We start from the raw sequence: 26,848 nt of genomic DNA, 5'->3' as shown, positions 1-26,848 counted from the left end.
ACAAAATACTTTGACTGATGACGTCATTATGACGTCATCAATTTTTTTTGATTTTTTTTTTTACCCGATTTTGGTCGTTTGCTGTTGGTTTTAGTTGGAGTACCGGTAACTAGAACCATTTTACAATTCCCAAAAGTAGTTTCGTCATGATTGCATCTTTTATGACGCCAACATTACATTATTAAGACTAGACAACTTGAAATTCAGGAACCAAATGTACGTTTATTCCGAAAAAAGCGATCAACTACTATCATTATAAGTTTTGCAAATGCTTAAAATTTTGAAATTGCAAACAATAACAATAATACCAGTACAGTATGACGCAATAATGACGTCATCAAGGGTATAACCAGAAAAGCAACTACCAGGGGTGAATTTCCCTTTTAGCCATGCCACTTCAAAATTTAAAATAACATGTAATTATGATCTACAAATCAAATGAGTAGGCCTACACGACACCAGATTATGCAATGTCTGAATCTTAACACTGTCAGAAAAAATTAGCGGTTTTCTTCCTCTTTCGTGATCACACGAGGAAATCTCAGACATGTCCAATGTTTGATTGCTAAGAGCTGTAGGCCTATCTAACGATGTAACAACAATCGTAGACAAGTTTGGATCGACTGAAGTTATCACAGCTTGTTGAACCAGTTGATATAACGCAGTTTTGTTGCTGTCATTTTTCAAAAACTTAGACCAGTTGAGAGGAAGACGAGTATAACTTGTGACAACCACGTAACATCCAGATCGTTGCTTGTTTCTTGCAGCAGATTTGATGTTATTTTTCAGATATACATCGTAGAAAGTAAGGGATAACGATTTAAAAAATGTATTCTTCAAATGTTTTCACATTACCTCTGGGTTTTATTATTTGCATGAGTGCTGAACCGTCTATAACATAGACGTTGCAACTTGGTACAGTACATTGTGGACATCCAAAACGTTCTAAAACTGTGAGGATTTTGTTGTAGATCTCAAAGAACCGTTCACAGATAATGCTATAGGGTACAATGATACTTCGTGCTTGAAGAACAGCTTTGAAGAACAGGACAGCAAGCATCTTTGCCACAAACATAGCTTGAAACAAACGCTCTATGAAGAAGGGATGATTTATATTTGACTATGGGTTGTGTGTTCTTCTTTGGTATTCGCGTTTTGCCGAACAAGTCTAACGATAGCCTACTTTGGTTATTGGATCTCCAAAATTTTCATCTTCAAGAAAACTGGAAGATCCAAACGATTCAAATTTTGTTTTCCCAAAGTTATGAAGGTTTAGAAGCTGTTGCACACCTTCATCATTGGAGGCTTGCCTTGACCACTTTGTCAAAAGTTTTCCAGACGAGTCGGTGAAAGGGTTGTCAAGCTCTTCAAACGTTTGTACCAAACAAATCAATTCTTCACGAAACCTCTCGTGATAACATTTACTTTCTTCGTGATGTTGCTATTGGAGTTTTTTATCACCAAAGCCAATTTCATCATGAAATTTGGCACCATTTCTACAATCATTGGTTGAGAAATCATTCATCGCTTTAAAGCTTCTTCGTTTTGAAACAAATCTATAGTACCTCCTTTACCTTTAACAACGGCATTGCACTGCTCATGATTCTGGTCAAGTGCCATTGCAGAAAACCTCTTAACGGATTTTGAAACCACAAACTTCCCTTCAGAAAAATGTGTCTTCAAAGTGGAATCAGTTTGCTCAAATGCTTCAATATCACGAATGTGAACTGATGTCCAACGAGCATAAAGGTGATGATTTAATGCAAAAAACCTAGGGCAAATGCTTTTCAGATACTTGCAGTACATTTTCCAATTTTGCAAGTGATGACCCCGATAATTGCTAACCGGACAGACGTGTGCTAGACAGGTTCCCCCAGTCCCAACATTGACCCTCGCTCATCACGGCTCCAACGCTCACAATGCCTGTCCCGAGCAAGCCTGTTAAGCGATGGAACTTCAGAATGGCTAACTGGAAGTACTACAGCCTCCTCAGCAACGAAGCCCCACAGTATATCCCATCTCCACACAACAACAACGTGGAAGAAGCCTACCAGGACTTTTGTGATGCAATAACATCATTATCAAGGTTTGTTATAATATGACGTAAAAAGCAAAGTTGTTTCTCCAGGTTTCAACAAAAATTTCGAACTCTATTACTTTTCAGCCAATCCTAGGAAGGGGTGCGAGAATTGATTGGTAATTTCAAGGTGGTGCCGACACGGCAAAAGGTTAAGAACCGCTGGTCTAGTGGATGGATTAATTCACTCTGCCAATTTTGGTGACCCGCCTAAATTAGTGGTTCAAAATATAGACAAGTATGCAACCTACCAGGATTAGTAAAGTATTCTCAGTCCGCGGAAAAAGATTCTCACATTCAATCAATATAAATGCACTTTTTAAAATGTCAAACTCTGCTCATTATAAAACAGCAAGCTTTTGCAAGAAAATTTCATTGTATAATGTATATCTTCGGTTAAACTGCACACCAACCGCGTCACCTACACGTTCCATTGCGTCACATTGCTGGTTCCGTCAATTAAATCTAGCGAAAAAATACATTGAAGTAAGAAGCACACATAGTAGGCTACTACAAATTCAACAAGAGTGATAGAAGTGTCCGCCAACTCGTGGCTCCGTAATAATAACAGCAACTTACACATCAATAAGGAGATATAAAAGCTTCCTGCAAAAAGTGTCCGAGCAAAGTTGTCGCAGATATGCTGCATTTCCATCAAGCAAGTCTTACCAAAGGCTAAAAGTAATACAACAGGATTTATTTTCCAAAAAATGGGGAAAAGTCAGGGAAATAATGTTATCACGTTATGAATATCATCAAAATAGAAACAAGAACAACTCCAACGTGCAGCACAACAAATAAAACTTGTAAAACGGCAACAAATACTGTAAAACTATGCCATGTTTTTTTGTTTGTTGTATCCAGGCTTACACCTGGTTGTTAAAGATTTAGCTTAAGAGGACGGGAAGGTGAGGAAGCCAATCTTTGTGACCACCTTCAAGCATACCTTTAAGTGTACTGCCAGAGACACAGCCTTATCCTCTTGAGCGGTGTCAAACCGGCGCCCTTTCGATTGCTGTTTCAGGACTCTCACCACTTGGCTATGCAGCCGACGCCATGATCGCAAGTGATACATCAAAGCATACGGTGTAGGTAGCTAGTAACTTCACGAAGTTGAAATAAAAAATAACCTTTCGGCAATAGTACAATACACCTTTTTTTTCTTCAAGCGAGTAATTTGGTGGACGTTTGGCCCACATACAATCTCTGAACCCATTGATTTCAGAAGTCCCTGTCAATCCAAGCCATCTTACAAATTTTCTGACTTTGTTGTAACTTTTTCTGTTGCCATGTCATAATCATTGTGGTTGGGCATCGCGGATGACTCGTCCAAGTGATCGTAGGCTGCGTCTTCTTCATTGTTTGCTGCCATCGCGTGTAACTGAGAGTTCTGTTCGGATGTTTTAAGCACGATGTTCGGCTCGACATAAATTCCGCTTTCTGGAATTCTATTCTGTGACGCGTCTGTGGATGCATCTGGATGAGGATTTTTCACTGTCGATTCAGGGTTGGTTTTGCGTCTAAAAATGGAAAGATGGATTAAAATTGCTGTAAGTTCTGACTTTAAAACCTTGTAATGGCAGTTGTTATAGCCTACTGCATTACACAATATTTGAAATCTACTGAAAGTAACCTGACATTGCCACTTTACTACAATCTTATCAATTTATTACTCTTAAATATACGTCAAATTCATTTAATTTAACTTAAAAAAAAGTCTTTCTGTTATATTTCAAAACATCCATAATCATGATGCTTCTGATACTAAAACTAGTAATTGCAATGTTTTGTAGGTAGGCTAATATCTACCAGGAGATATTCATACCCACAAGTGAATCTTTTGCAGTGACAAACATGACCCATTATTGTTGATTTATTATAATTTATCGAATAGTTTATTATTTGTCATGGTTGCAGTGGAATGACGCATACTTTCATAAAATGAGTAATACCTTTTAATTTCTTCCCAACAGTAATGCATCTAATGATCTAACACACGTACGTTACAAACAAACCTATGCTACGTATACGAATGCGTAAAATAGTAGATACGTATAGGCCATTGCATGCAAAAAAGCTACAACTTCTGTAACTACTACAGTACTACATGTTCCCATTGAGGTGAAACATTCGCAAAAATTCAATCAATACAGAAATCTAAACGGAATGAAACGAGACCTGGAGTCGTTTTTATAATCACAATTCCAATTATAGTGCTCTGAGCGTGGCAGTTGCTTTGCAATTAGTTTGTTCGTTTTGTATGTTCGAGTTAGCCTCCAGGGAAGAACATTATTTACTACACTATTAGTTGTAAGTTATCCTCCTTACAGGGTTGTCGAAAAGATAATTTGATCTCAGTGCCATTAACATTCTTGGGCTATTGATGAAGACATTTTCTGAGAAAAATGCATTATATCCTATGAATACGTGGTAATTTTGTGAAATTCTCGAGTCCCTTGGAAGGGTTAGGGGCCCACCAAATCTTTCCGGGCCGGGACCAACAATATTCCCTGGACCCCCTCTATCAACGCTTCTACCACCTTACCTCAGTTTCATGAAAAGAATTGCAATAACAACCAGACAAGCCACCAAAAGAACGGACAGAGTGGAAGCGACAATGGCGGTTGAAGCTTGTGTGGACTGAATGCTACGATTGGTGGACAGACGATCTCTGATAGACCATCCTTCAAACGTGTTAAAATAAAACAACTTTACTACAAAGAAATTTTAAAACAAAAAATATGTAAATGTAAACGTCTACAAGAACAATAAACTATTGCCTACTTCAAGGTGAACCAAACTGTTGAAGTACTTTGATAAGAATGATTACATACATACATAGGTGGATAAATTATTTAGATTACAAAGTGACAGGCCTCACCTGTGGTCTGCACGACTCTCGAACTATTGAAATGGGTTAGGTTGAACGTAGAGTTCGATACGGCTGTCTTCACAGGTGTTGCTGTAGCTACAGAAATTAAACTTTTTGAAATAAAAATGACATGCAATTTCGTAAAGCGACTTATGGTATAAATTCAACAAAATTGTTGAGCATTTTTATTTATTATTTCACAACTGCAGCTTACTTCAAACAATATGTATTTTAGTAAAGCCTTTTTATTAAAACGAAAAACTCAAACAAAATTGTTAATTATAACAGTTTAAAAAGTTTTTTCTAAAATTTGAATGGATTAAGATTTTTATGCAGGAGAGGTTATGTTAGGTCAAAAATACGTTGCCATATGGCAACACGGGGAATGAAAGGGTTAAGATTTTTATGCACGTTCCACCTAATGACCTACTTGGTAATGTTTGATTTGAAGGACAAGCAGCGATGACATAAGTAAAAATTATGTTTGTATACTCGTCTATATTTTCTGTTGTATTTATTAACAAGGTTGCAGGTTGCATGACGGTTTTAGATGACACAGTTGGACAATATCTCCTTTCAAGCTCTGCCATGCAATCTGCATTGGTTGAGTTCCGTTGTGGCTTATACTTGAAACATTTAGTGGGAGCATGTGCATTAATCTCATGTCCTTCATACTGATTACCTGGAAATATATTGAAATAAATTAGAAACACAAGTTTAAAACATGAGTAGTTTGCCCTAATAAATCAGATGGATAAACGCTCAACCATGCAAACTAAGGACTGGATCAAGCAACGCTAATTTAACTCTCAATGCGTGCATTTGAGCAACGTATTTAAAGGCAGTTCTCATTCACTGGTGCTTAGGTATAAGCAACGCTAATTGTAGGTCTGGGATTAGAATGCTTGGGAATAGAGATTTTGGGGATTTTAAAGATTAGGACTTAGGGATTGGGGAAATAATCTTCAAAAGACACATCTCTACAGTAAATTGTTTAATTCTCAAGTATCTCTTTCCTGATGAAAATCCTCCAATTAATAAGAGTCTCTTACAAGTCAGCAGTTGTAAACTGAGCAAGTGGCAGTTGAACAAGTGTCAATTTAGCTAGCAACGTTTCAGCAATTGGTAAAAATGGCAAGTGATGAAACTGAGAAAGTGACAACTAAGCAAGCCGAAGCTTAGCATGTCACAAGTCAGTAAACTCAGTTTAACAAGTGATGACCAAGCAAGTCGGAAATAAACAATTAAATCTCATTTGCTGACATGCTAATAGCTGAAATGTACTTGCTGAATTGTCGCATACCGAGAATCCTAATTTCCTTTGTTGTTTTATGAGTTACCATTCCACAAACTGCAGTTTAAATAAATAACTGTCGCTTAGAGTAACTGCAATTTTACCAACTGTTGTTCTCCTAATAATCGTATTAAGATATGCTAGGGGTTTGACTTACCGTCTGGCAGAGTGACGACATCATTGCTTTGATAGTTTAAAAGGTAGTCAAGGTTTATGATGAGCAAAAAATCACTTTCTGTCGCTGTTGCAAATTTCCAATCACAGGTAATGGTTCTTGGCTGATTGCTTCCATGCACATACTCTGGAAAGTATTTAATGCTTCCAAACCCATCTTCAAGATCAGTGACAGAGCATTGAGCTTTGATGCCATCAACAGCCAAAATCACTTGCAAAAAAAGTTAACTATTAAAAGCTTAAAATTGTTTCAAAAATTTATTGTCATAGTTTATGTGTTTGTGTAGCCTACTCTAAGTCTTATTAAAAGCCTGAAAACTTGCTAAACTCAAAGCTGTACCACATCTGTACAACAAACTTAACGGTATTCCAAAACTGCGGATTACCGTATTTCATAGACTAAAATATTTGTCAGTAGCAATAATTACAGTCCTTAGCTAAAAAGACGATTACAGATATTCAAACATGATAGATACAATAGGCCTACAGTACTCGTTGGACGATTTTTTTTTTGTTTTGTGCATCGTATCCGTAGGCTACAGCTTACATGCTTATTTATTTGTTTCAAATTAAGTTGAGTTGAAACTTATCAAGCGATAGTTTGTGCAAACTTGAAATAGACAGGCAGTAACTGCAACCAATGAAGCGATGCATAATTTTAGGTGTAGTAAATCGAAAGGGTCTGAAAGGTTTGTTTCATCACCCAAAGTTTTTGATCCAAGAAATCAGAAAAACAAGCTTGTTTCATATAGGATTCTTTATACACACGAAGATTAGGCTACATAGATGGATTGTAACTCTAGCAGAAAACATCCGAGTAATATAACAAGCACAGGCCACTGAGGGAGGTTTCAGAAATTATAAATTGAAAATTTATCAAAAGTGATTCAGAAACTTTGTCAAACCAACAAGTTGGGGCAAGAAATTTACTGGAATTGGATAATTAAAGACTTCACTCTTATAAATTCGATGACCGGGCCCGCGTCAGTGGTTGAAAGTTTCTACAAGTATGCGAAACTGCCAAGAATAAGCTCTAAAACTCCTTTCTCAGTAGGACATTGACTGCCATGGCTTTCATATATGAATAGCACGTGGGTTTGACTGGAGGCAGTGCCGGTCTTTGGGGTGTGCAAACCGTGCGATTGCACAGGGCCCGCAACTTAGGGGGCCCGCAATTTACTCAGAAAATGCAGTAATTTTTGTCATTTCCAATGGAAAAATTCAACAAAAGAATTCGCAACAAGAAAACATAGAGACACAACCTATTTCGTATCCTGAACATTTCGTACCCTGAAAAGATCGAGAGAAAAAAAACAACAGAGCCGAAGTCGCTGATCGGAGTTGCCGCAAACAATTCAAAATTTCTCTTGATCTTTTCAGGGGACGAAATAGGTTGAAATTCGATTTTGTTGACAGCGGTCAGCACCATTTTACAGTAATATTCATACCCAAATTTTTGTTGAACATGCTCTCAGAATGCCCCAAATTCAAAGTAATTGTTCAAAATTTTCTGGGGGAGTTCCCCCAGACCACCCGCCGTTGGGTGTCGCCTTTGGCGAACACACCATCAGGCAACGCCCGCCAACCGTCAAACCACTCCCTCCCCTTTCAAAATACCTAGCTAACCGGTACGCTATTGAATTGGATCATTGTCATTGGGGCCCGCAAAGCATATTCCGCACAGGGTCCGAAATACCCCAAGACCGGCACTGCTGGAGGCCATGGCATTCATATATGAATGACACCTATGTTTTACTGAAAGCCGCGTCATTCACATATGGCCTCCAGGGAAATTTTTACATAAATGGCTTGACAATCAAAGTAGGATCAATATTTCCTCAATCAATCAAAAACAACAAGAAACTTCACATATGAATAAGAGCACAAGAACAACCTTTCAATTTTATCAACGGGATGTTTACAAGAAAGAGATAAAACAATTGGCTTTCATGAGCTTGGCCTTCTTGTCCCGGTTTGTCCAAAGCCATGTCCTCAGTAATTTCTATAAGGTTTAAATACCATTAAAAAGTGTATAAAAGCATTACCTAATAAGCATGTAAATAGCATTTCCCAAACCATTGCTTGATATGTTGTTCAAAACTGTTCGAGAAATATTTTTCAGCGTTGTATCTTCATTTGCTTAAATCACCTGCAAAATAACATCGGAATAGATTTCAAGACTATTTATTTCGTCATTAACAGTAAACTGCTATTCAGGCTTACACAAGGTAGAAAGCTGATCTAGGGGAGGGTGAGGTAAGATGAGCAGCTTTTTGCTTAAGTCGCTTTTTCAAAAGAACGGTTTGTTTTGGAAAATTTTAATAAGGTGAACTTAAAGCACTAATGAATCAGCTAAATTTTAGATTGAGTTTATCACCTTGCGATTTTTAAATTTTTTTATAATGATACTTATTTGCGTGTTGCTCAACTTACCCCGGCATAAATTGTATGGGGTAAATTGAGCAATGACCTGGGGTAAGTTGAGCAATTCGATTAAGTTGAAGCATTCCCCTGTCAGTTTGTTTGTACTATTGCGAGGCATTATGCTTTACAATACAACACTGTTTTTTTTTTATCCAATACGAACCTAAAAAGACACAAATTCAGCAGTTCAAACATTAAATAAGCTAAGGCTATTTCTTTTGGGGTAAGTTGAGCAACTGCTCCAAGATACGTCAACTAGCATTGCACATTTTACCCCATCCTGAATTTTCTGAGAAAATTACAAATATTTAAAAAACTACAAGACTAACCAACCTGAACGTTTTATTGAATATCCTCACACTTTATACTTACCAATACAAAAAAACAGATTTGATTTACATAGTGTAAAAATAAAGTTATTCAGTTTTTGGCAAAAAAATAAAAATTTCGATTTTTCGACATAAACAATATAATTGCGTGCCATTGTAAAATGCAACTCGCAGTGGACATAACAAATACGTTGAATGAAGTGGTATTATGAGTGATATATCCAGAATAAAAAAAAAATTCCTCCGACTCGTTTTTCCAAAAACAGGGGTTGCTCATCTTACCCCATTGCACACTTTACCGCAGTCTCCCCTACAGTAATTATGGACTTTAATTTGCACTTTGAAAACTCATTTAAAAACTTTTGTAAACACTTTAATGTTGTTGTTTGATTTTGCACCCTATTGGTTTCTTCACTTTTTCAGTTCTCTTCTCTTTTGAGGTTGATTTTTTTTTTCAGTTAAACTCGATTGATATTATTCTCTCTAGCTTGTTCATTCTTTTCCTTTACAAGAGAACACACAACCATACTACCTACTAGGCCTCGAACTGTGGCTATCGCTTTTCTACTCAGTTTTATGAAAAGTTTACACAACAAACCAATCTGGCCATACCTATATTATTTCGGTCTGTGTCTGGATTGTAGCTTCTTCGATTCTAGAAGAAGCTCTTTGATACAGCTTATCACGTTGATCGGCGAAATGTTTACAGTGCAATAAAAATCATACCAATAGACATCTCGTATTACCTCTCCTTATATTCAACAAACCATTAAAATCAAATAAAATTATAACTATTGTAGAATTAAATCAAATATAGTTATTACTTATTTAAAAAACGGGGCGATTACTTTAAACCCTAATCAACGTTAAAGTCAATCGGGGATCCGCGTAAAGCAGATACAAAAGCATCAAAAATTTGAGAAAAATGTGAACACTATAATATAAACGATGACCTTTTAGAGTACATGTTAATTGTATGAGTACATGCATAAAAGTGAGACAAAGTCCAATTTGAAATTCTTCTGTTGCATTTTTCAAATTTGAACTTCTTATGTTGCATATCGCGCGATTTCGGGTATTGAACCCTCTTCAGTAAGGCGATGTGAAAATCAAAAATCGAATTATCACACAGGGTGACTATTGCTATGTAGAGTATTTCTGTAAAATTTCACGCAAAAATATTTAGTAACCGTAAACATGTAGTCAATTTTGTCCTAGGCATTTGTTGCCAGCACAGAGTTGCCAAGTAGGCCTACAATGTTTTAAAAGAAATTTTTTTTTTTTTTTTTAAATTGTAAAAATTTCCAACTTTAACAACCACAATTACATATGACGCGACTGCTAGTTGCCCTTTTAGGTAAAGGCTGGCGGTGTACGGTAAGATATTAAACAATCACCTGGCAACCCTATTTTGCTTGGTCAGCAAAACCAGATGATATTAAAGCTTTTTTTCACTTTTATGGCAAGAGTAGGAATGCACTGTGCATAAGATGACACTTTGGTTTTGTTGTAGTAATATGTATTACATAATCACACAACGCACTGCATTAATATTCGATTGTTTTCGCCGATTTACATTTGTTTTTTGACAGACATACTAACTGCAACTCAACCAATGGTAGCTTACACATCAACCAACCAACTTTATATGTGCTTGTAAAACGTGCACAAACGAATAAAGAATAAAAAAAATGAACAAGAAACAGTGGTGAATATCAAAACATTATACTGCAGCCAATGAAAGAAAGCCATATTTCGTGCCTGCTTTTGGCAAGACCCTTCGCCAAGCAATTCCCTCCCGAATAAAACCATCCCGTAGTCGATGGCCAGCAACACTTCCACAGTCGTTAGTGACTTCCCGAATGAGGCGCTCCATAGCTTGAGTATGGGCAGGAAAATGAAGGCATTCGAACTTTGTGTTTATCAAACCTTTTAGTTCATCCATGGTCAAGTGTAAAGTAAGGATAGACTCAGTAAGCGTGGCATTGTCTTAATCAATTAAACGTTCACTTGATAGGCTACTACAGAACCACATACAAGAGTAAACTTTGTTTGGCAGCAATGTAACGATAAAAAAGAACTTGTGTTAACAAAAAAAAAAACGAAATTGTGTCAAAAATACAACAAACAACAAGGTCTTTTAGCCAGTTTCCCAGATTTTGCTCAAATTTAGTTTTGAATGAAGTCTAATGAATCATAAAATCTTGTTTCGACTGGAACCTAGAATTTGTTTCTCCTTGATTGTAATATTGCTTTAATGTAAGCTACCCATCTCTTTCAATGCTGTCCACCACATGTGATGAGCATCTGTTGCGTGTGGCAGAGAAAACGTAGAAAACAACTGTTGTGAAGGCATCTTTGTTTTGATGTGCTCTTTTATCACATTGCTGTTGTTTGATACCTTTTATTTGTGAAAACTGAGGGAAAAGAACTACACGTGTGCTCTCTACCAGTGCATAAGTCGAACTGATTAAACTCAACATAAACACGTTGCAGTCAGCGCAAGAATGTAGCTTCTGGAGAATCGGACATTCCTCGCGCTGATTGCAACAAGCAGTGCTTCCAGCATATTATTGCAAATACTACAACACCTCCCCTTTAAGTTCAATGACACTACAAAATACAACACCAAAATTAATACATTCCACCAGGCAGGTTAAGGCCAACTCTGATCTTCAATAAGTCGATTCGGTCTCTTAACCTGTCTGCGCGGTCGAGCAGGCAAGCCCACGTTGACACTAGCGGAAAGTCTGACATTGTCCGTGTTATAATATATTGTTTTACGTCATTTCTACGTACTTTGTTTCTGTACTGCTCCTTGTTCTAATGATTACTTCGTTGGCGTGTTTTGTCCTTCTGGCTGTTCTCTATTTTTGTGTTGCATGTTGTTGTGAGCTGCCTGCCTTCATTTTTAGTATGCTTTGAGTTGGGGTGGCCGCATTTTAAGTTGGTTAAAACCTTATGAATAAAATCATCTTTAGTTTCATGACAATTTAACCAACTTAAAAATTTTCAACTAAAAATCGCAAAGGATGGAGAGGTTGTTAAAACCTCAGCGATTAGACATTGAGCCTGGCAATGTACAAGCGGCCAGAGAATTTAGACACTGGCGACAAGTCTTTGAGAACTATATTCAGGAGCACTTACAACAGGGACCTGCCGAAAACGAAGCAGGCGAAGCCAACCAATTAAGACTTAAATTAAAAGCATTGATCAGCATGATTTCGCCCCAAGTTTTTGAATACATTGATGAGTGCGAGACTTATGAAGGAGCCATGCAGCTTTTGGAACAAATTTATATCAAGAAACCAAACGAAATATATGCGCGACATGTGCTGTCATCTGCAAAGCAGCACTCAAATCAAACCTTACATAAGTTTCGGCACCATTTAGAAAATTTAGCAAAGAACTGCAATTTTAAAGCTGTGTCTGCAGCAGAACATAAGAATATTATGCTGAGAGACGCATTTATCAATGGAATATTTTCGCGGAATATCAGGCAGCGTCTTTTGGAGAATAAAACTTTGGATTTTGAGTCAGCTTTCAACCAAGCGTTATCGTTAACTGAAGCAGAAAAAGAAGCCAAAGATTTTGAAGTTTACGACAGCCACAAAGCTGATTTCTCTGAAAAGGACGTGTTAGCGTCAGCCTCTAAGAGTGACATAAACGTTAGTGACAACAACGAAAAATCCGACAATCTATCAGCCACTTATACTCAACATCAATGTTACTTCTGTGGGAGTAAGCGTTCTCATAACCGCAAGAACTGTGTAGCGCGCTCATCAGTTTGTTTTAAGTGCAACAAGAAAGGACATTGGGCAATAGTCTGTCGAAAGAACGGGAACAGCTCTGGCCATCAAGCAAATAACACGGCGGCAGCATCGATTGATATTCAATGTCCAGCGACCAGTACCGGCACGCCCTCTCAAGGTAATGTCTGTTCAGCAAAAACTGTGAACAATGACTTGAAACAGTCAACAATTTTTATAAACATTGCTGGTCATGAACTGTCCGCTCTAATTGACACCGGAAGTTCTAAGAGTTTTATCAACGAACGATCAGTTAAAGACTTAAACCTCAAAGTTTTTCCGGCAAGGCTCGAAGTGACGATGGCTCTAATGTCAGCCAAAAGTCGAGTTCTCGGTAAATGTGTAGTAAACCTAAACATTCTTGATCGCACGTATAACAACGTTGAACTTTATATTCTAAAGAACTTATGCTCTGATATAATTCTTGGTTTAGATTTTCAAAGCAAGCATAAGCGTTTAGTTTTCGAATTGGTTGGTCCTGAAAATGACCTCATCATTTCACATAATATGTCTGGGACATGTGCCGTACCCACCGCCCAAGTAGAGTGTCCATCATTATTTTCAAGTGTGAAAGATAATTGCAAACCCGTAGCGACTAAATCTCGGAGGTACAGTCACAATGACTTAAAATTTATCGATTCAGAAGTTAACAATTGGCTTGCTGAAGGAATCGTTCAGCCGAGTAATTCGCCATGGCGTGCTCAAGTAGTCGTAGTAACAAATCCTGAGTCTGGACGTAAAAGACTTTGCGTCGATTACTCGCAAACAATTAATCTATTTACTGAACTCGACGCTTACCCCATCCCCCGCATCGAGGACATCGTGAACAGTCTTGCATAGTACAATAGTTTTGCGACTTATGATCTTAAATCAACATACCACCAGATTCCTTTGCTTGACCAAGATAAACCTTATACTGCCTTTCAAGCCGGTGGAAGATTATTTGAATTTAATTGCATGCCATTTGGTGTTAAAAATGGTGGCCCAGTATTCCAACGCATAATGGACAACGTTGTTGCTTCGGACAAACTCGAAAACACGTACGTGTACTTTGACAACGTCATCATTGGCGGTCGTAATTCTGAAGAACTAGAGAAGACCGCTGCAAAATTTCTACAATCCATGAAACGACGTAATATGACGCTCAATAATAACAAAACCGTCTATGGTGTGGAGAACATTAACATCCTGGGTTACTGCGTAGGAAATAGACAAATTAAGCCCGACCCCGAGCGTTTAAAAGCTCTTTGGGATTTACCACCACCCACTTCTAAAAAATCGCTACAGAGAACAATTGGGTTGTTTGCCTATTACGCTAAGTGGGTTCCGGGCTTCTCTGACAAAATACAAAGGCTAAAGGGAGTTGATGCCTTTCCTTTAAGCACGTTACAAATAAACGACCTTCAATTCCTCAAAGAAGCTATTGCTAATGCATCCCTTCAAGCGATTGATGAGAACTCACCGTTTACCGTAGAATGTGACGCATCAGATGTAGCAATATCGGCTACTCTAAATCAAAGTGGGCGACCGGTAGCATTTATGTCTCGGTCATTACAAGGGAGCGAGCTACACTACCCTGCCATGGAAAAGGAGGCTACGAGTATTATTGAAGCCGTAAGAAAATGGTCCCATTTTCTGATTCGAAGGCATTTTACATTAATTACAGACCACAAATCAGTAGCTTTCATGTTTGACAGCAAGAAGCGGACAAAAGTCAAAAACAATAAAGTGCTATGTTGGCGCCTCGAACTGGCATCCTTTTCTTATACCATTCGTTACCGTCCCGGCAAAGACAATACAGCACCCGACGCTTTATCGAGAGCATTTTGCGCAACGGTACCTGCGCGAAACATTAAATGTTTGATGGATATTCATAAAGAATTGTGTTGCCCGGGTCTAACTCGTTTGTTGCATTATGTGCGTTCGAAAAATTTGCCTTATTCGACAACTGATGTTAAAAGAATATGTGAATCATGCAATGTATGCGCTGAAGTTAAGCCACGTTTCTTTAAACCCGTCCAGAGTAATTTAATCAAAGCGAATCAGCCCATGGAGAGGCTAAACTTAGATTTTAAGGGCCCCTTACCATCATGTTCTCGTAATATATATATATTGTGTGTCATTGATGAGTATTCACGATTTCCGTTTTGTTTTCCCTGTGTTGACACGTCGTCTGGCACAGTAATCAAGTGCCTTTCTCAACTGTTTGCAATGTTCGGTACCTGTAGTTTTATTCATACTGATCGAGCCCAAAGTTTCATGTCTAGGGATGTTAAACAATTCTTGTTGGAAAGGGGTGTAGCTGTGAGCCACTCAACACCCTATCACCCGCAAGGCAATTCGCAAGTTGAACGTTACAACGGAGTAATATGGAAGGCGATACAATGTAACCTCAAGTCAGTCGGCCTGCCTGTAAGCAAATGGGAAAATGTCCTTCCGAACGCCTTACACGCATTGAGATCGCTACTGTGTACATCAACAAACTCTACCCCGCATGAGCGATTCTTCAACTTCTCTAGACGGTCGTCACACGGGAAGTCCCTTCCTGATTGGTTAAGCACTCCTGGCCCAATCTTACTGAGAAAGTTTAACAGGTCTAGCAAACACGACGATCAAGTCACGAAATTGTTCTTAACCGAAGCCAACCCATTATACGCTCGGATCAAATACAGCGACGGCCGAGAGTCTAACGTGTCTCTAAGAGACTTAGCCCCCACATCCTGCTAATAATACCTCTTACGGGGATATTGTGGATTCTCCTCAATCATCGGAATATATTGTGGATTCTCCTCAATCATCGGACACAGAGGAAAAGTCATTCACACCGAGTGATAGGTTGCCTTGCAGTGGCGCTTCACCGGGGAATAATTTCGATCAAGTCAAAGAAGTTGTTCGCGACCAAGCGATCGACTGCGATCCAGCAATCAATCCGCAATCAACAACGACTGGTGACCTAACCCGATCAAGCCTTTCCAATGAAAATCCAAGAAGATCGTTTAGGTCCACCAAAGGGGTTCCTCCCGTTAGATATGGGGATCCCATTACCTTTTAGAGTGGGTAAATGTTATAATATATTGTTTTACGTTATTTCTACGTACTTTGTTTCTGTACTGCTCCTTGTTCTAATGATTACTTCGTTGGCGTGTTTTGTCCTTCTGGCTGTTCTCTATTTTTGTGTTGCATGTTGTTGTGAGCTGCCTGCCTTCATTTTTAGTATGCTTTGAGTTGGGGTGGCCGCATTTTAAGTTGGTTAAAACCTTATGAATAAAATTATCTTTAGTTTCATGACAGTCCGGCTGCTCGATGGGCCAGGGGATAGACGCGGATACTCTCCGTCGAATGAATATGCGGTTTCTAATTAACAATCGGCCGCTAACGGTTTTAACAGTGCATTTCCGGTAGTCGTCCACAGCGACTATTTTTCCATAAATGTCCCACAGTCCGGTGTTCGAATTTTGTACTGCGACGTGAGTTCCGATTGGGAATTCAGGAAGACGATGAGCACGATTGTCGTAGTAGGCTTTGGTGTCTTCAACGGACATCTCTTTTCGCGTTTCAGCTTGTTGCATCTCGCTCTTCCATTTCTGAGAGAAAGCCCGATGATGTACTGGAAGGGTGTCTTGAGTCGGTCGTCCGTACAGTTTCTGAGCAGGTGACAATCCGTCCTTCCTGCATGGCGTATTTCGATACTGCATCAAAGCTTTTGCTAGTTGATCTTCGTCGAGGTAGCGATACGTCCATGAACGACGCATTAACTGTTTCATGCTCTTTACGGTTGCTTCAACTTTCCCATTAGATTGCGGATAGGTTGGAGTAGAAGTACGATGCCGCACTCCCCATTCATGAAGAAATTTGAAGAATTTCTCAGACTTGAATTGGGGTCCGTTGTCAGACCAAATAACATCTGGTATTGCAGTGCGAGTAAAATAATCACGTAAAGCTTTGATGACCACAATAGACGTAGTGTTATGCCTCATGAAATAAATTGACGGCCAGTCTGTAAAACAATCTACCATAATTAGATAGTGTTGTCCATTAAATTCAGCTAAGTCAATCGCTAGTTCCTGAAAAGGGCGAATGGGTTGATTTCTCAACACCATTGGCTCTTTGCACAACGAGGGGAGGTCATCTTGACATTTTTGACACGATAAAATTACGGTTTCAATGTCATGGTCTATGCCAGGCCAATAAACGGCCAAACGAGCGCGTTCCCTGGTACGGGTAACGCCTTGGTGAGATTCGTGTAAATTAGTAAGTATCTCACTTCTAAGTTTTTTCGGAATGAATAATCGACCACCATACACAATAAAGTCATCGTCAACTGATATTTCATGCCGTATCTTCCAAAAGGGTTTTAACGTATTAGACAATTGAGATTTATAATTGGGAAATCCATCGACGATGATCTGCTTTAGTTGGCGATAACATTGGTCGTTTGATGCGACTTCCTTGAGATTGACAAGCCTTAAATTTAAATCTACGCAAGCGTTGAGTTCTGCAAACCTGTGCACAGATTGGATACCGTTTTCTGCTATTTCATCATCTGGTGTAGGGTCCGACACGGGGCTACGAGACAGGGCGTCAGCGGCTTGATTCGATGCACCTTTTTGCCAGTGAGCAGTGAAGTTGTATTCCATGACCTTCATCCTCATGCGCTGTAACCGTGGATTCTCAATTTCATCTAAACGCTTGTGGTTTAAAATTGAAATTAAAGGGTTATGATCAGTTATGACGTCAAAATGAGGTAGGCTTGCAAGAAATTTGTGGCATTTTTTTATCGCCCAGGTGACACCCAGCATTTCTTTTTCGACTGTGGCATACCTAGTTTCTGTATCTGTCAGAAAGCGCGATCCGGCTTGAACCGTGCGGCAGTTGCTGTCACTGCATTGTTGAAGTAAAAAGCCTAGACCAGTAGTTCTCAAACTGTGCGTCGCGACGCCCTGGTGCGTCGTTTCACTTTTCCAAAGGCGTCGCAGAATAGTTCCGTTACGCGGCTGAACTCAGTTTATCTTATTAAAATGAGGTTAACCCTTTGAGCACCACTGGGACACATGTGTTCCATGCACTTAGCCGATTACACCGCAATTAACTAAAAAAATTGCCACTGCTGATACCCTAACGTAGTATTGGATGGATAGTCTATTCTTCAAATTAAATAAAAAAAAATGGAAACTCTGTATCATTTTTCTTGGTGTTATTTATGTTTGAAAACAGTGAAGAGTTGAGGTTGCAAGTGTATTTTTTTCCTTCAAATTTGCGAAGCACATTTGGCCAACATATTTGTCCAAGCTCGAGTCGAAATTTGCAAAATACTTCCCGGAAAATTTATCAAACTACGAATGGAGATGTGATCCTTTTGTAGTAGGAAATTCGAAAATTTTTGGATTCAATGAATGACGATTTGGTGAAACAGGTTTGGTGAAACAAAGCACTGCGAATTATTATCCCATTTGCCACGTCGTATTTATGTCAAGCAGGATTTTCTGCCTTGGCGGTGATAAAACCAAATATCGATCACGAATAAACGGCGAAACAGAAATGCGAATGGCAATTTCAAAAATTCTCCCAAGATTCAATGAACTTTGCGAAAACAAACAAGTCCACACGTCACATTAAATAATATACATTGCTTTTTGTTGTTGTATCAATAAACAAAACTTTAATCATAAATTTCTTTATTTACGTTTATTTGCTGGTGCGTCGCAAGTCCAGAAAACTTTTCCAGAGGCGTCGCAACAAAAAAAGTTTGAGAACCACTGGCCTAGACCATTGTTCGAGCTGTCAGTCTGCAATCGCGTTGGTTTGTTAACGTCGTAAAAAGCAAGAAGAGGGATTTCAGACAACGCTTTTCTCGCTTGTTTAAAACTTTCAGTAAATTCCGGAGTCCAGATAAATTCGTTTTTACTGCTAAGCAGAGGTCTTAAATGCAATAAGTACTTGCTTACAGTTTTGCTGTTGCTAGACAACTGGTTAGCGAGACCAAAAAACGAACGTAAGTCAGTGACGTTAGCAGGTATTGGAAAGTCACTAAGTGCATTACACAAGGAGCTATCAATCTTATAGCCTTCCTGGGATAGTTCGAATCCAGCAAACTTAATGCGTTGCTGACAAAATTTAAACTTTTCCTTGTGAAGAGAGATCCCTCGTTCTGCACATCTTTGAAGAAATTTTCTTATTCTATTGATGTGATCGGTTACGTTAGAGTCAAATATAATAACGTCATCTACTACCTTTCGACAGTTGTCTAATCAAGAGAAAGCTTCATCCATTCTTCGATTGTAATGTTCAGAGATTGAGCAAATACCAAATGGGGCACGTAGAAATTTGTACCGGCCAAATGGAGTGATGAAGGTTGTTAGCAGTTGGCTATTGTTTTCTAAAGGACACTGGTAGTAACCCTTTAAAGCATCAAATGTTGTGAAAAAACGTGCTTGTTCTGCATCAACGTCGGCTACAGCTTCAGCCGGCGAGGAAGATGTATAACGTTCACGTCGCACAAATTTATTTAGCTTAGAGAAATCAACGCACAATCTAATATTATCCGAATTCTTTTTTGGTGCGACCACGATAGGTGCACACCATTCTGTAGGTTCCGTCACGGCCTTTATAATGCCTTGAGATTCCAAAAGCTTTAACTCTTCTTTTAATTTGTCTCTATAAGCATAAGGCACCACCCTAGGGGTACTCACACAAAATGGTTGCGCTTGATCCATTAAGTCGATGCGAAATTCTTCTCCTTTCATTACCCGGATCTTTCCATCAAAGACGGTTGGAAATTCCTCGACCAAGTCTTCCAGTGTAGCGCTCGTCGTTGCTTTCCGTGATACATTATTAATCTGCTTAGGATAAAACGATGGGAGGATTCGTAAAGTTTTAGCTGTTCTCCACGAGATTAACATGCCGCCTGGAATAGAAGGAAAAATGTGTAAAATGTCTTCAGTAGTTACCTCACCCAGCGTCAGCTGTACTTTGAGCTGGCCAATCTCCTTCAGTGGTGATCCATCGACTGTGTATATAGTTCTTGGTGCCGTGGTACGGCTTATGTTCCGTGCGTCTTCTCCGAGCAAACGTAAGGTCGTTTCATCGGCGGCTGAGATATCCGCTCCTGAGTCCGGCAGCACGGTGATTTTCGCCGATCCATTAGGTGACCTAACTTCCAAATTTACTCGTGGTGCGCTACCGATTCCACGTAGTGAACGCGTCGTTTCTTGAAACGTCATCAATTTTAGAGCTTTATCTGCCTTATTAGTGCTTAGTAACTGCAATTTATTACCAGATCTTGCCATGTGGTTCTTACATTGAGCCAAGAAATGGTTAAGTTTGCCACACTTATAGCAGGTTTTATTGCGAGCTGGACAGTCTTTTAAAGTTTTATGCCACGGGCGGCCACACATGCTACAAGTTAAGCTTTCTTTACTCGCCGTTGTCCCTTTAGCCTTCTGAGTTAAATTTCTTTTGTTCCGCTTGTAGGCCGAAGCGTGGTTTACTCGATCTACTGTAAGATCTGTTCTTTGCCGAAGGGCAGATTTGCGAGCTCGACTGTCCAATGTTAATGGCTTTTCTCTCAATAACTCTTCGACGGTCTCTTCAGCGTGGATTCCTTCCACGATTTGATCCCTCAAGGCTTTGTTTGCGCATTCTTCATTGCAGTAATTACAGGTTTTCACTAAGTCACGTAACGATACTAAATAGTCATCGAAAGACTCTTGCGGTCCCTGCAGGCGTTTTTTCAAATTTCTGCGCTCCACAGTTTCGTTTATAGACCCCTTCACATAGGCTTTCAATGCTTCTATGATACGTCTAGGGTTTTTCTCTTCATCTTCTCTCAACCCCAAGTTGCTAACGACGTTGGCGGTTTCCCTTGAGAACGAAAGTCTTAGTACATTGTAAACTGTAAGATTATCTTTGTCGGCTAACCCAGACACTGCTACATAAGCGTTCCATTCTTCCTCCCAAGGGTTGAAGGAAGCGCCTCTGTCAACTTCCAGGTCTAGCCTAGGGACGTCGCTTTTTCTAAACGTGTAAGCATTTCACTTTATTTTTTAAAAGGATCGTTATCCTGTTTGCAGCGCCATGTTTGATACCTTTTATTTGTGAAAACTGAGGGAAAAGAACTACACGTGTGCTCTCTACCAGTGCATAAGTCGAACTGATTAAAATTAACATAAACACGTTGCAGTCAGCGCAAGAATGTAGCTTCTGGAGAATCGGACATTCCTCGCGCTGATTGCATCAAGCAGTGCTTCCAGCATATTATTGCAAATACTACAACAGCTGTCAACACCACGCATCGCTGGGGGTTCCGTAACTGGAATATTTTGCCAGTCTATCATCTCAAAGTAACGTTCGGAACTGAACTGCAATATTGACAGGATGAATTTTTGCTGACGAGTGCTGTAAGGTAATAATTAGGGCCATTTAAAGTCATTAAAGCCATATTTTTTTCTATGCATCAGTAAGTCGTGAAATCAATTTTAACGCAAAAACCGCATCCCTATGAGGTATATTAAGAAAGTTATGAAGTCATATAAAGTCATATTTTCCTGGTTAGGTCATAAATCAGCTTTTTACAGTAAGTTATATAGTCATATTTTTGAGTTATAAAGTCATACCGTTGTATACTTTAAATAAAAACTACCAATTTAAGCGGTGAAGCAATTAAGTACTAAGAATGTAAGGCAATTTCTGATTGAACGAAGGCAAACTGTAGGATTAGCCTACATAACACTTACAGTCAGAGACCTATATTTTATGAGGTCACACATTGCATTAAAGGGGTATTAAAGGAAAAGCCTGACTTGGCGATTTTCCACGTTCTTTGTGTTTAACATGCTACCATAAAACGATTTTCAATAAAATTTTGCCCCATTGCGGTCTGACCACCATTGTGCGCGTGCTTTTGTCAGAGCTTTCAAAACGAGATTGGCCTGAGCAACGAAGCGTGCGACTGTAAAGAACGTCATAAAGTCTACGTCATAAAGTCTAGCAATCAACCGATCACGCAATAATTGTTACTGCGGGCGATTTGACTGTAGGCTATGTATGTATTTACATCAAAACAGCACATTTTAACATCAAAACAGCAGACAGTTTGCTCAAAACATCAGATTGGTAACGTGGCTTTTGTTATTGCTGGACTTTATGACGTATTCTTGAGCTGTGTTTGCACGTTTTGGTAATTTTGAAAAAAATGAAAATAAATGAAACACTGGACTTTGGGCCTTGCCAGCGCCATTGAAAACAAATTTTTTTGGGTAATTGTTTTTGAAATGTATTCTTGAATGTTCAGTTTACTCATTTTAATGCTTAATTCCGGTTTGAAATTTTCCTTTAGTAGGCTATGCCTTTAAAGTGAAAGAAATAGTCAATGCATGGGAAGGTGAAGGAGTTATTGTAAAGAGCGTCAAACATTCAGTCAACGATCCAAAGTTGACTAGTCAGTTAACAGAAATATGCCTCCACTACAACAATATTTCAAACTTAATACTCAAAATGGAAAGTTGTACGTACACCATCAAAAAGGCCCATGCTGATCTAAATGCCCTTGATTTCGGAAAAGATCCGCTTGAGCTCAAAAATTACATTAAAAAGCGATTGGACAAAAACCATGTGAAACAAATTATGGAGCTACAAAGACAAGACATTTTACCAGCGCTTTATGCAAAACTGCAGAAGTGTCAACCCACGTCAGCGTCTGTGGAGCGCTCATTTTCCTTACTAAAGTCATTTTACGTCCAAATCGTAACTTCAAAGACTCTAACATTCCACACTACATGAAATTGTACTACAACAGTGGTTCAAAATAAAAATGGATGTGTATTACTGTTATGTTGCGTATGTTTTACTCTTTAGTTCCGTGAGTGACGTTGTTCGCATGTAAAAATAAACGATTTTCACATAAAGTCATATTTTCCAAAAAATAAAGTCATATTATTGATTTTTTAAGGTCATATAAAAATGGCCCTAGTAATAATATTCTTGAATAGAAAATTCTTCTCCATTCTAGTTCCCTTACATACCGTACTCTTTGGTATAAAATATCCAATCAAAATGTTTTCAGGATGGGCATAAAACGCATTCCTCTATATTACTTTGTTGAGGATATTGCGAGCTTTATTCGATAGCTTCTGAGCAGAGTGTAGAATTTTAAAGAAATGTTTTGAAATTGCTTTCCTTTATAATGGAAAGCCATACTGGAATATAAACATTCATAATATAGTCCACACGTTCCACCAATACAGCTGACGCGTTAGATGCAACGTATAAACGTAGAATTCTATTGGCTGTGTTCAACCATCTTGAGTGGTTCATCATACCTGGACTCCTATATGCGAAATGAATTGATATATCTCCACTTTTCACTGCTCTGTGCATGTGTAGAAGATATTTTTGGTCAGTGCTGAGGTCATTTTCATCAATTTCAATCTCTGGTGCCGGAACTGCTTTACATTTTACAACATCTAGTTGTGTGACAGTGGCTACCTGCTTTATAATGGGCCCAGTGAAGCTATCAGGTCTGCTAGTATTGCCATATCTTTTATAAGATGCCTAAGAGGCAATCCATCACTATGGAGTAGGCATATTAACCATTAAAGTGGCTTTTGGAAATGATCTTCCAGGAGCTTTATCACGACGCATTTTTGATCTGTGTTGATTGCAGTTCTATCGCATCCAATTGCCGTTACATTATCGTAGCTAATTTTATTGGATCCAAGATATTCAAGAGTCCCGATAGCTATTGACACATTAGATCAGTTGGTTACAGTAAAATGACCAATGAAATGAGAACTTGGCTCCTCAAGTAAAGTATTGTGCTCTTCAACTGCAAAATGTTTTCGAAGTCGCCCAGCATTTTCATTTTGTTTGATGGTTTAATCTTTTCGGCCATCAAAATATATGCTTTGCAAATTTATGCACATGATAGGCTTACTTTCCATTTGAGTTGTAAACCTCATTTTTTTCCTCGCTTTTCTCACTTTGCTTTTATCTATGACTGATTGAGATTCGCTATCCGTTACAACTCCCGCATCTTGTAGAAATGATGAAGCAATAAGTGCTGCAGACCTATCTGAAATACCAGTACGATCACATGATTCAGCAAATATATACTACCATAGGCGTCGAAATAGGGTGGGCCGGGTGGGCGTCGCCCTCTGATGTGAAACGAGGGTAGGCAAAGTATGTTTCGCCCACCCTGTTTTCATGACACTTATGAAGTGTTCGTTACAATTATTGCCGTTTTTGTTAAACGCTGAATTATCCAAACAACTGTAGCGCAACTTCTTGTTTTACGCTTTGTCTCTCGCTAGGTATCCGACAGAACAAAGCAATTCCACAACAATGCTGCATTGAAAAAAAGGCAGTACTCACTGCATTGTTGTTGCTACGGCAACTGCCACACGCTGGCAATTCCTGGTGAGAGCCACGTTTGTTCTTTTGTCCCAATGGTCTCACTTTCGTTACGTCACAAACAAACTTCAGTTCCGGGTCAGCGTAAGGGAATATGAATATGACAATGACATCACAATGAACATGACAATAAAATAACCGATACAAACGAAAGACGTACTGAAACAATCGCTTTTTACAAATCTTTCCTTACAAACTTGTTGCTGGGTATAAATTGGGGCACCGCACGATGTTGAAAGTTAAACATGAAGCAAAGTCAAACATCTATTCGCGCATTCTTAAAACCAGCTTCCAAAAGGCGTCAGACGATAACGCTGAAGAAGCCACGTCCAACACGAATGAACGTAGAGATGACATTGATGAAGAAAGCAGTGCTTCAAGGATGGACAGTGGTGAAGTCAATGTCTCAGGCAATGCACCGGTAGGCCTAGTTGTAGAAGACAGCATGAGCCATGGAAATCTACCTGCTTCATTAGCATGCTGCCGGATCAGCTTCCGGTTCGGGAAGGTTCCGTCAGCACAGTCAGCAGACACTTGTCCGCAAAAGTTTGCGGCAAATCCAAAGGCGCCACTTTAAAGACAACAGGTCACGAGTTACACGCTTTTTAGGTCGCAAAGGAAAACATAAAAGAAGTTTGTTTAGTTTAGCAGCGCTCACTAGATCGCAAGGCGCAAGAAAGCAAACATCAAACCTATTAAATCTTAATTGCTGCAGCGACGCGAAACGCAGCCTTTGCAAGAAAAACTAACCATTTGCGTTGCGAATTTGCGAACATACACATTCAATGAAATCTGTTTGAAAACTCTCGCCCACCCAGAATTTCTCGCTTCTAAGAAAAAATCGACGCCCATGTATATACTACTAAACTGGAAGTAACCTTGCTTTTTCTGGGGTTTTCCGAGGCAAAACTGGGTTGATAATCAAAATCTTCGCAGCGTTCTTCATTGGATGACAAAGTTTCTGAGCTTGAATAAGAAGTTAAAGGTATTTTAACGAAAGCGCTACTTGTGCCTGCTCCTGCGTCTTCACGTAAAGAACGGAATTGTTCTGATCTTGCGACTCTCCTCAGAAAACGTTTAAAATTAGATTTTGTGGCCGATTTATCATGTTTATCAATCAACATTATGCGAGTTGTTCTATGATCAAGAAGGAACTGTTGTTCTGTAACAGGGACACGATTTTCCTGCGGGCAAGTACATTGCAGAAAATTGAAACACTCAGGCTACAACAACCGATTTCAAATATTTTTGCTTTGCAGATTCTTTCATTTGGTCCAAATTTTGCTGAAATTTAGGCGCACCTCTAGAATTTGACTTCAAAAGGTTATATATATTTTTTTTTTGTAACTGTTTATCATAAATATGTAGCCTACTGATGTTCGTACCTCATTCGTATCATCCTGCAAAGTTAATGGACAGAACATAAATGAGCGTACAGCGTTAACACCATCTCGCCCTTTTGCGACAAGTTTGTTTATTGAGCAATGACAAAATAGCATCTCAAATTGGTGAAAATTCAGCATTTTGGTCGTCGATGCGGGGGCAGTGAACCTTAAGCTTCGAACATGCCTTTACATAGGAAAGTTCTGGGCACATCCCACTTACAATTTATAACTAGCCAGTAGAAAAATTATAAAAAAAAATTATGTTAAAACGAAAAGTAAAATTTCCCATTTTTTTTCAAAAAATTGAAAGTTTGACCTCCCTGCGGGGGCAGAAGATGCACCCCCAAACTGATGAAATTTTGCACACGTAATTTTTTCATGCATGTACCACTTTTTATGACTAGCCGTTTTCGAATTTCGAAAAAAAGTGAAAAACGGCCCACCCTAATATACAGTAGACCAGGGCTTCCCAAACTGGGGGTCGCGACCCCGCAAGGGGTCGCATTACGAACTTCAGGGGTCGCAGTGAGTACACCAATTTTGCATAAAGTAGTGCGTATTATCCTATGGTAGTTTTCAGACGTTTATTTTATAACGCAGTTGTTGAAACTGATATAACTGTTCAAAACATTATTTTTACTGAGTTGTAAATTCTGCGTAAATAGGCCTCTAGCCCTGGTAGTGGGCTAGCTTGAGGACTGCATGCTAGTATAGCTAATAAATCAATAGTTTTTTTTTCAAGTCTAAACCTTAAACCATTTGATCAAGTAAACACTCACAATAGTATTTCAAATTTTTTTAATATAATTTATGTTGTGGAACCGGTTTTCTTTCTATAGGATTCATCAGCACAACTGGATCGAAACGAAAAAATTACAGAAGATTACTATTAGCACAACTAGCCCAAAAAACAACGCAAATTTACATGTTAAATAGAAAAAAAACTATTGATTTATTTTCTTAATGATTGCTTTCTGTGTTAGGTTGATCGCCCATTTGAGGAAGTGTCATATAGTACCTGATCACCTTTACCAGTTAGTTTTTCTCACTTTTGATCATAGATTGGTTTTTCTAG

General features: G+C 38.9%; 2 protein-coding genes across 5 annotated transcripts; one reads left to right on the top strand and one right to left on the bottom strand.

Moving 5' to 3' along the window:
- Nucleotides 1-231: 231 nt before the first annotated feature.
- On the bottom strand, nucleotides 232-26,848 carry LOC145783530 (uncharacterized). 4 transcript variants are annotated; one of them, XM_082595424.1, is made up of 7 exons: nucleotides 26,792-26,848; nucleotides 8,463-8,566; nucleotides 6,401-6,628; nucleotides 5,380-5,631; nucleotides 4,959-5,045; nucleotides 4,623-4,761; nucleotides 232-3,597 (listed from the first exon to the last, which is right to left on the bottom strand). In XM_082595424.1, the coding sequence occupies exons 2-7, from the start codon at nucleotides 8,494-8,496 to the stop codon at nucleotides 3,327-3,329; spliced, it is 1,011 nt and encodes a 336-aa protein (XP_082451550.1). In that variant the 5' UTR covers nucleotides 8,497-8,566; nucleotides 26,792-26,848; the 3' UTR covers nucleotides 232-3,326. The 4 variants fall into 4 exon arrangements, with proteins under 4 accessions (XP_082451550.1, XP_082451549.1, XP_082451548.1 ...); XM_082595423.1 differs by lacking the exon at nucleotides 26,792-26,848 and adding an exon at nucleotides 19,210-19,360; XM_082595422.1 differs by lacking the exon at nucleotides 26,792-26,848 and adding an exon at nucleotides 11,970-12,721.
- LOC145782816 (uncharacterized) lies at nucleotides 12,203-13,819 on the top strand. Its single transcript, XM_082594583.1, has one exon. The coding sequence runs from the start codon at nucleotides 12,203-12,205 to the stop codon at nucleotides 13,817-13,819; it is 1,617 nt and encodes a 538-aa protein (XP_082450709.1).

The sequence above is a fragment of the Aplidium turbinatum genome, chromosome 14 (genome assembly GCF_918807975.1).
Source record: "Aplidium turbinatum chromosome 14, kaAplTurb1.1, whole genome shotgun sequence".
In the NCBI taxonomy this organism is placed as follows: Eukaryota; Metazoa; Chordata; class Ascidiacea; order Aplousobranchia; family Polyclinidae; genus Aplidium; species Aplidium turbinatum.
Note: the sequence above shows the minus strand (reverse complement) of the source record. Positions and strands in the feature narration are given on the sequence as shown.